We start from the raw sequence: 10,491 nt of genomic DNA, 5'->3' as shown, positions 1-10,491 counted from the left end.
CCTTATTTCACATCAGTTACACATCTCCATTCACACGAAAATATACTACTACAGCAGAATCCTGAAATTATATAGATTGCTTTCAGTGTTCTCAATAGGTCTGATAAGTTAAACAGAAATCACTTGTTATCCAAAAATTGCCTTTTGGAGAAATGAGCTATTCAGCTAACTGCTGGGATAAGGAAAGAACAGGAAAAATGGGAAGAGCAGTGTTTAAGAGTCATACGAAATAATCTGGAACTTTTTATTTATTGAGTTGACTCTTCCCAAGTCTAAAGGTTTCTATCAGCTACAGATGAAGTTGATTAGAATTTTTCTTTTATTTCCTGGGTATTAAGGGCAACCAACAACCCCCCAGCAAAAAGGAAGGTATTATTAGTTGATATTTTCAACCCATGTAAACTTGCAGAAGTACAGACAGAAAATACAATTGAGAGATGTGTCTTGTATATTTCCTGGGAATATGTCTACTGGCAGGAGCTCTAGAAGGTTAATTTCTGCAATAGATGGCTCGTATTAATTACAAATTTTGAATTTGTAACAATATAGTTCCATCATTTCTATAAAACAATATTTAATATACAACAAAATTTCACCACATAAACACATTAAAAACACCTTCTTATAGTTTCAAGGATTACAGGTTTTTCATAAAAACATTTTCATAACTAGAATCTTAATACAGAATGATTTTTTCTATGCCAAAATACATTTAGATGGTAAATTGTTTGTAGAAAAAGATACAGAAGAGAAATGGGGTTTGCTGGCATGTAATCCATCTTATTTCATTCTTTCATGGTCAGCTTTAAAGTAAAGTTAAAAATGTTTGTCATAAAATACTTTATTGTTTTATCCGGAGTCTTAACCAGAAAAGAAGGAAGCTAATTGGCTTATTCTCTATTTCAGTGTCTCTCAGGCATGCCCAGAACAGCACTTAGTACACACTACCTGGACCATAACTATCTGTCAAGGGTTTTTTTGAAAGATATAACATTCCTGTTAACTTTCAGCTTTAGGCGCCCACAGAATGAGGAGTGGATTCACTGTAATAGCTGAACTGCATTTACCAAATGCAACACCAGAAAAAAAAAAAAATCCACGTAAAACCACGTAGGAAGATTGATCACACATTTTTATTAGAGTCTTTTGAACAATTGCATTATGTTGTTCCTTTATTTAAAAACTCTTGCAAAAAAAAGACATTGGAGTGGACTGGTTTCAACCCTGAGCATTAACACTGCATATCAAGTACTGTAGTAAAGAAGCTGGTTAAGTTTGTAGCACTAGCACAAGTCACTGATATTAATCCTCTAGGTGATCAGGTTTTTACAAAAAAAATACATAGTTTTCAATAAATAATGCTTAATTTTACAACTTTGATACAGCAATGTCATACACTGTTTTGACACATACTAAACTCTGCATGCTATATAGTCTACTAGAAGACAAAACTTTGCCATGCATTTTCTTTTTCTAGTGCTAGAAAACACTTTGTCCTCCAGTGCATTGCCTCAAGCAGCCTTACCATCTTCCTTCTCTCACAGCAATGGGCCGTGCACTGGCATGCAAAAACCTCAAGAAAAGGTTTCCCCCCCACCATCACTCAGACTTCTAAACAAAAGTACTTTTCAGCTTTTCCCCCCAAGACCTGGAGTGGCTATGAAAACTAATTTCATGTGGCCTTGAAAAGTCTTTGAAATTACATATTTTAAAAGTGTCATGCTTGAAAAACTGCTCTAAAACATTCAATTTCCCCCACCTGTGGCCATCATGCAACATCATTGAAATGTTGTAACCATCAAAAGTCCCACATTGGAAAACAGGCCTCCATTTTAAAACAGCCCACCAAAAAATAAAAGGAAATAAGAAAAAAAGTATCACAGCATTTATGTAAAGACTCCAAAACGCCAACATATGTACAAGAGCAAAACCAGATACAAATTGTAAATGAACTAACAATGGCATATAACTCTTCTCCCTGGCTTTGCCAGGAGTTGAGGCAAGTTGGTTTTGGAGATAAGCAGGATGATGGAAACGAAAACAAATTGTGACAATGGGAGTTCCCGGATTAATCATTATTACTTGATCAAATTTCTTCAAGCAGTAAATCAATGTCTTGATTTTACTGGAAGTGTGAATTACCAAAATCTGAAGCCCTATTCAATAATTGTAAATCAAACCTGCTTCTGAACTTTCACAAGTCTTAGAATTTTGGCGCCCTTGCACTTTTTCATCCTGCGAGATTGCACTTCACAGAAAATCCAGATGTAACTAACCACAAAAGAAGAAATTTGATTAATTAATAAGGATTGAAACCTCCATTCTCACACTTCCAGGTTGTTGTTCATCATTGAAAACCATTCACCCCTTCTTATCCATATTGCTTTAGGGGTTTCCTTGTATCTACAGAAGTCATTCCTTTTAAATTGCTGTCAATCACAATTTTTCTAAGAGTTTTTAAAATATTCCTATCTTTGCACTGGCATAAGTATTGGGTTTTCTAAGAGAATCTCACCCCAAAGAAGGTATTACTTTTATACATGAAATATTATGAACTTTTGTTTCCCTTTTTGTAAGTCATTCTACATTTTCTGCACATTTGTGCTTTATATTGAATATAAAAATAGGTCTTTAAAACTCTATTTATTTTAAACTCACTAAAAAACTACTTGCTTGTGAAATTCTCTTACAAATTCACTGCATCCATGTAGAGAAGATAAAACTAATTAGGCAGTTAATTGGTATAGGTAGTGTGGAAAAAAATTAAGAAAAACAAAAACAATCACAGCCTTGGATGTGAGTGAGGGGAAAGGAAATTAATCAAAGAAATACAACTGTATAATAGGGGAAATGTAAGGCAACTCATTGTATTAAGTTTTTGTTGTTTATTTTTTCCTGGCCATTTTTACAAATGAAGGTTAGGAGGAACTAAGACACCTATCCTGCCAGCAGCCCTTGAGGCAAAAACTCCCATTAAACTCAATGAGAATTTTTTTTTTTTAACCAGAGCAGGTTTAAGGCCTTACTAGGCAACAATTGTGAAGATGTAAAATGGAATTAATGAACTGTTTTGATTATCAAACACCTAAAACTTATATGGCCCTGACTTTGACCCCACACCAGTTCTCCCCGGTGTAACAACAGAGTTGCACTTTCCTGAAAAAGGCAGGAGTGAAGGATCATACTGCATGCATGCAAATCACATTCAATAGACTTGAAGTTTCATCTGAATGTCAGTGAATGCCTAAAGAGCATGTAGCACTTAAAGGACGCTTGGAATGAGCCTTTCTACCACATTAGTAAAAGACTGTAAAAGTATTTTCTTAGTAAAAGAAAATATTTCTTAATTGTGGTTCTTTTAAAATGAAGGGAAAAAAACAGAGTAAAAACATCAAAAAGGCAAAAAAGGTTTGCAAAAAATGTTCACTTTAAAGATGAAAAGAATCATCATGTTTGATTAGGTTTTATATTGAGTTAACGTCCTCAGTGTTAGCAAGTAAATTGTCTTTCAACATAGAAAAGCTCATTTTTCTCCCTCCTATCACTGAGTCCTATTACACATAGAATAGTATTGTACAGAGACAAATGCAAGGAATGTGGGGAAAAAGGCCACAGGAGATACCAGGCCTGCAACAGGACTGCTCTAGCATGTCAACAAAGATTCCTATGTACACAAAAAAAAAAAAAAAGAGAGGAACAGAAGGTACAGAAGGTATGACTATTATTAATGACAAAATAAAATAAGAAAGAGTAGCTTAGCAGATGCTATTTTTCATGAGTAGAAGATTGTTTTTTTACTCTCACTGAGATCAGTAGGAGCTTAGGCATTCAACAGCATCAAACTTCAGCCCTAACTATGCAGTGGCTTAAACAGAACACTACCTAATTTTTCCTTGAACAATATGCAATAATAAACTCTAAAATAAAAGCAACGCAAGTGTTTGGCAAAAAAAATTGTTTCCCTGCACCATATACTCAAAATATTCCTCTAGTACAGTATAATTCCCATTTAGAAGAAAAGAAAGATATACTTCTGAGTGGGTATTATATTCTTTGACTAAAGTAGACCTGTTGCTCTTTTAAAATATGCCTGACTGCTCTTTAATTGGATCATTTAAATCAGTTATCCTTGACTAATACTTTAAATGGTAATTTTAAAAACAGCTTCCAAAAATATATGCAGTCAAAATTTTTGTAGGCTGAGACACAGACCTTATTACAATGCAAACTAAATGCAGCCTGTATTTGACCATAATCATTCATAACTCATTGAACATCTGCAAAGCACAAATGTTTAATGACACTGCCTATTATCACTTTAATAAACAAGGATGCATATCAGAAGAAAGGGACTGAAAGAACAAGTCACCCTACCCTCATGATAGCTTGAAGAATTACTAAGAGAATTTTGGCTCAGTTTTAAGACTTAGAACCTGATCAACTTACTCCATCACCCTAGCCCAAAACGGGATTTTTGATAGCAGGATAGTGAATGGCTAGGCTAGAGCACTTCAGTGTATCTATTTTCTTTCAGTCTTTTGCCTTAGAAGAGATAAATGTCATTTGTTTTCAGTCTGATTTCTAAGTTATTACATGGAGAACACACTAATCATTTGAGACCAAAAACTGAAAATTCAAGAAACTCTGTTTTATTGAGGACTATCCATTGCCAAGGATATATTGTATATTGTAATTAAGTTTGTTTTAAAACACAGTTTCTCATAAAGAATTATCACAATGCAAGACATAAATTTGAGTTCCCAGATATGCTATATCTCTTTTCTGATAGCAAAGATTTAGGCCAAACAACTTTTATTTAGAATCATGAGTGTTTTATTATTATTATTAGAAAGAGATCAGATTATATTAATCATTTTACTACCAGTTTAACTAACCTAAAGTAAGATATCTCACCACTTAAATGCCTAAGAGTTGTCTTTGATTAAACATAACATGCATGCAGGTTTTAATGTTATGTTTTATTATGCCTTACAAATGCGTATGCAGGATTTTCATTTCAGCAAGTCTGAAAGCCTGTAGCAGTGGTTGCCACCAAAATACCAGCACAGTGAATTGTCCCTGTAAACAGCTGGATCATTAATTAGCGGAGAACAACAACAACAACAACAAAAAAGTAGTAATAATTTACCAATGCCTATCAGACAAAAAAGTAAACTTCTTGAGAAACAAACTTCCACCTCGTGAGTCTGTCTATTGCCATCAGCAGCTATTTCAGAGCACGCAACTGAATTCCGATGGCTCCTAAAGTCCCCAAAAAAATATATATATAAAAAGCACACTGACAAAGTCTGCTCACCTACAGACGAAGCTCGTACCCCCCCGTCCCCTGCCCTGTCCTGCCTGCCCGGAGCGGCGGGCGGCTCTCCGGAGGGGCCGGGGCCACCCCGGCGGGCCGAGCGCTGCCCGGAGAGGAGGAGATGCAGCACCGCTACCCTCAGCATCTCCACCTCGAGTCTGGCCCAGGCTATTCATCAAAAACGGGAGAGGGGGAGGAAAAAGCCCAGCGGGGAGAAGACCGGGGGCATGCAGAGGGGGAGAGTCGCCTTCCTGGCGGCGGTGAGAACGGGCACCCGGCCCCGCCGCGCCCCCTGCCCGGAGCCCCCCGCCCTGGAAAGCGGCTGCGGGGGCCCGCGGGGCCGCCCCCGGGAGCGGGGCTCTGTCCCCGCCGGCGGGCCGGGGGAAGGCGGCAGAGCCGAAAATACCCGGGGCGAGCCAGCCTGCCACTGCCCGGGACAGCCCGCAGCAAGCAAACCCCGGCCCCGCGGAGCAAAGCCGGTGGGAAAAAGGCGACGAGAGGAGGAAAGAAAAAGGAAAAGAAGCAGTCCTGACTCTCCTTCCCCCCTAGCTCTGATCATGCACAACATCCTACAGCTACCGCGCCTCCGCGGGCGAGGGGTGACAACACGGCATCTCCAGCGTTACTGCTACAGACACTAATTGCGATACGAGTTTCTATCAGTTCCAGCTGATTTATTAAAATTGTAAAGATACAGACTTTCAGCATTAAAAAAAAAAAAAAAAAAAAACAGGCTATGATGTTGACAGTGCACAAGTCTGCTTTTGCCATCATTTGCTACAAAATATGCAGATGGTCTGTACTTTAGATTATATTGCACAACATGAGAAACTTTTTAAACTATGTGCCTTTTTTCTTTTTTTTTTTTTTTTTGCTAAAATCGAGAATCCAGTTTCATACCTTCCATCTGGGGCCCCATCCACATATCACAGCGTATGAGATACATAAAGTCCTACTATAGTACAGTACATATACAATCTTTTAAACTAAGATAACAGCTCTGAGGTCTATATCACCATTTTCAATAAATCTTTACCTACAAATATTGAACAAATCTGAACTATAGCTGTACAAAAAAAGTGTTTGTTTCTTTTTTTTTTTTTTAAACCACAAGGCCTTTAGATGCAAGGATTATTTTTTAAAATTTTAATCCTTTTAAAACCAGGACGTAACGTACCAACAAACTTGCATGCTAAAAACAGAGAAAAACAAAGAAAATAAAAGGGAAGAAGTGCCTGAAAAGTCTTACTGAAAAAACACAGCAAGAATGTTCCCTTTTCACTGTACAAAAATACGCCTGAAAATATATTAATTTTTAAAAAAGACTGAGGTCTGTTATGTATCAAAAATGTTTCAATACCTTTTTGTACTGAGGTCTAGGCTGTCTGGTATTCAATCAAGGAGGTATAAGGGAACAAGTTACAAAAAAAAAAAAGTTGGCAAGTAGAAATCACATTTGTAAAACCATAAACAATTTGATCTGAAAAGTAAACTCTGATCTTAAGTCAGTTCAGTTATTTGTAAGCGTTTGTACAGTCTGCATTTTTTCAAGCTCCCTGCAGCTTTGTTAAGAATCGGATGCATAGAAGACATCAGTTTTCTCCCTCCAAAAAAAGTTGCAATGGTCCCTTTTGGAAAAAAAAAAGAAAAAAAAAATCAGAACAGTTCGTTAAGATCTCTCACGGGAAAAAAAAATAAAAATCCACAAACCCCCTTGAGTAACAGTTGTGCTGCCAAAAGACTTCTTTGCAGACCATCTTCCAGACTTCAATCAGAGACCGACAAGCTTCAAACAGCGCCTTCTGTATCATTTTTCCCCCAGTCCCATTTGCCTTTGCTGTTGTTGTTGTGATCACCAAACGTAATAAAAATGAAAAAGCACAAAAATAATAAAAAAAAAATAAAATCACAACTCCCGGGCTCGGAACTAACTTCGAGATTTTTTTTTTTTAAAGAAAACAAGACTTATTTTTTTTTAATCATTATCATGATCATCATCATCATCATCGCCGGCGTCGCGCCGCTCCAGCTCCGCCGCTCTCGCCGCCCGCCCTGGCCGCCGCCCCCGCTCAGTACGTGAACACCAGGTCGGAGAAGTTCGCTTCCAGCCAGTCGCCCGCGATCATCTCGCTCAGCTCCGGGGTACAGTAGTCGGGGAATTCGAAGTGGGAGCCGAGGCTGCCCTCGCTGAAGGAGTCCAGGTCCTTGTCCACCAGCGAGAGGGAGAGGTTGCCGGCGGCGGCGCCCGCCCCCAGCTCGGCGGCGGCGTGGCCGTGCTGAGAGAAGTTGAGACTGAGGTCGAAGAGCAGGTCGTCCGCCTCCTCGCTGCCGGCCGACGAGGTGGAGATGGACCGGGAGGACGCCGGGGAGAGGCCGGGCGGCTGCTGCGGCGGCGGCGGGCCCTGCTTGGTGATGTTCTTGAAGCTGTAGTAGAGTCTGCTGCCGCCGCCCGCCGCCGCGGCGCCGCCCCGCACCTCCTCGTACAGGCTGGCCCCCTCGGTGGACTCCGCCGAGGAGCTCAAGGTGGGGCTGGCCGGCACTTTGGCCACGTTGTACCGCCGCAGCTGCTGTGGCCCCGGCTCCTCATCCTCGTCCTCGTCCTCCGCCTCCTGCTTGATCCGCAGCTGCAGCTCGTCCTCGTCCTCCTCCTCATCCTCCTCCTCGTCCATGAAGACACACTTGACCGTCTTGCTGCTCACTTTCAGGGTGCCGAAGACGTACTCGTCTCCCGCGTAGTCCCCGTGGTGGGCGGTTTTGGCTCCCGGCTTGGGGGGCGAGGAGCCGGAGGAGGCTTTCAGCTTGCTGCACTTCTTGCTGGAGCTCTTGGCGCTCTTGCTGCCGCCGCTGCTGGCGGGAGCGTTTTTCTCGGGACTTTGGCTAGCGTTGGGCTTGGCCGACGGGTCCATTTTGGGCTTTTTCCTGGGACGGTACTTGTAGTCGGGGTAATCAGCCATGTGCTTGAGTCGCAGCCTCTCCGCCTCCCGGATGAAAGGGATCTTCTCGCTGTCCTTCAGCATTTTCCACCGCTTGCCCAGGCGCTTGGAGATCTCCGCGTTGTGCATGTCCGGGGACTGCTCCATGATTTTTCTCCGCTCGATCTTGGACCACACCATGAACGCGTTCATCGGTCTCTTTATGTGCCCCGACGCCGTTTTGCACCAGTCCGGGTCGCTCTCGTCCAAAGCGACAGGGCTGCAAGCCATGAACTCGCCCTCTTCAGTGTCCATCGCTTCCCGGGGCAGGTTGCTCTCCGCCTCCGTACTCTCCGCCTGCTGCACCATGGTGGGGCTCTCGCCGAGGCGCCGCTCCCCTCCAAGCCAACAAAGCCGCTCCGCCGCCGCCCCTTCCCACCGCCGCACCTTGCCCCTGCTGCGAGCCGCGCCGAGCTCGTCTCTGCGCCGCGCTGCGAGGCGGAGCCCGCGGGGCCGGGCGGGCGCTGTGGCTGTGCCGCCCGCACCGCAGCGCCGGCGGTGGGGCCGGGCCGGGTCGGGCGCGGCTGGGCTGCTGCGCCGGGCGCGCGCTGTGCCCGTGCCCCGGCCTCGCGCCGCCGCCCGCCCTGCGCGCGCTGCCCGTTCTGCGAAACTCCCGGCTCCGCGCGCCGCGCGTTATCAGCGCCTCATATGGGTGACATCACCGCCGCCGCCGGCCAATGGCGCCGCTCGGCGCCGCCCGCCGCCACGCCCACCCCGCGGCGCGCCGACACACCCCCGCGCGGGGGGCGGCGGCGGAGGAGGCGCCGCCGGCGCTCCCTGGCTCCCGGCGCTCCCGGCCCGGCCCGGCCCGGCCCTCCCCTCCGCTCCGCCCGGGGGTTGACAGTACCGCCGCGGGGGGCTTCGCCTGCTGGCCCCCGCCGCCGGGCGCTCAGCGCTGCGGTGCGGGGCGGTGCGGGGCGGCGCGGGGCGGCGGCTCTCCCGTGTCCCGCTTGGTCCGCAGGCCGCGGAGCCCCGCGTGGCTCGGGGCGGGCAGCAGGGGGCGCTGGCGCTCCGCGGCCGCCGCAGCGGCGTGGCCACGGCCCCTCTGGCGGCACCGCCGGGACCGGACCCGCCCCGCCTCGGGGGCCCGGGCGGTGCTCGGCGGGGCTCCGCGTCCTCCGCGGTCCGCACGTGGCCTCCTTCTCCTGCGCGGCGGGGCTGGGCCCCTGAACCCCCAGAGGAGCGCTCCCGGCGCTTCGGCTCCCTGTCCTCCCAGGGCTTGTTTCGGTGTCTGGTCGGTAGAGAACGGGGCTGAGAAGACGCAGGGTAGAGACTGGCGCGCTCCCGGTTCCCTGCGGATACGGACGGTGCCTCGGAGGCCCCGGCCTGCTGGTCGGCGGTGCCCGGCGTGGGGGAGCTCCCCTTGTCCCCCGGGAAGGCCCGGGCTGTCTGCAGGAGGGACGTGAGAACTGTCGCACCCACCTGGAGGCTTTTACCGCGTGGTGTAGGCAGAGGATAAAGGCGCCTTCCCCAAAGTATAGGGTGAAAATACGCAGAAAGCATCAAACAGTGGTGATTTTCTGTTGGTTTGTGTGTTTGTTTTCCCGGAAATATCAAGTTATTCGTAGCGGATCTGCCTATTCGGATAATCCCGTGTTTGTTTTTATCGCAGAATGTCTGAATTCCAAGGGTGACAGTGTGCTATGCACCTATGGTCATTTTAATTGCAAAGTGTATGCTGGAAGTGAATTCACATACTGTTTTGTGGGTTCCTTTGTGGTTTTCCAGCTACCGTTTGCAGTTTTTAGAAAAAGAAAAGTTTAATGAGTTTTGTGATGGTTGCTGGCTGGATACAGACATAATGGCAGTGAGAGGAATGAACCCTGGCACAGCCTCTCCTCTGCCAGAGCACATCCTATGAACTGGTGCTAATGGGGCAGCAGGTCCCCTGGTACATCATCCTCTAATTATCCCAGTGGTTCATTTCCTTCAGACTACAGCAAAATTACTGTGTTTGGATGATGTGACTCTGATATCATAGGGCTGCAGAGTGGCTAGTGCTGTTACAGGAACAAAAACAACAAAAAAAAGCCCTCCAAAAATGTCACACACCTCTTTTAGCCGTGTGGATAGGTTAGGGCTACCGGGTCTCAGCTGCACTTGTCAGGAGTCAGGTGGAGTTTGAAGGATACATTTCAGGCAGATACATAGTGTTATGTCACTTTCCTTGCCCGACCCCAGCTGGGTGTACAGAGTAGAGGG

At 45.7% G+C, this 10,491-nt stretch overlaps 1 protein-coding gene across 1 annotated transcript; it reads right to left on the bottom strand.

Moving 5' to 3' along the window:
- Positions 1 to 6,281: 6,281 nt before the first annotated feature.
- On the bottom strand, positions 6,282 to 8,677 carry SOX11 (SRY-box transcription factor 11). Its single transcript, XM_069011541.1, has 2 exons — positions 7,028 to 8,677; positions 6,282 to 6,945 (listed from the first exon to the last, which is right to left on the bottom strand). Exon 1 carries the CDS (start codon positions 8,596 to 8,598, stop codon positions 7,387 to 7,389), a length of 1,212 nt encoding a protein of 403 aa, XP_068867642.1. The 5' UTR covers positions 8,599 to 8,677; the 3' UTR covers positions 6,282 to 6,945; positions 7,028 to 7,386.
- Positions 8,678 to 10,491: the final 1,814 nt, after the last annotated feature.

This window comes from Aphelocoma coerulescens, chromosome 3, assembly GCF_041296385.1.
Source record: "Aphelocoma coerulescens isolate FSJ_1873_10779 chromosome 3, UR_Acoe_1.0, whole genome shotgun sequence".
NCBI classification, from domain to species: Eukaryota; Metazoa; Chordata; class Aves; order Passeriformes; family Corvidae; genus Aphelocoma; species Aphelocoma coerulescens.
Note: the sequence above shows the minus strand (reverse complement) of the source record. Positions and strands in the feature narration are given on the sequence as shown.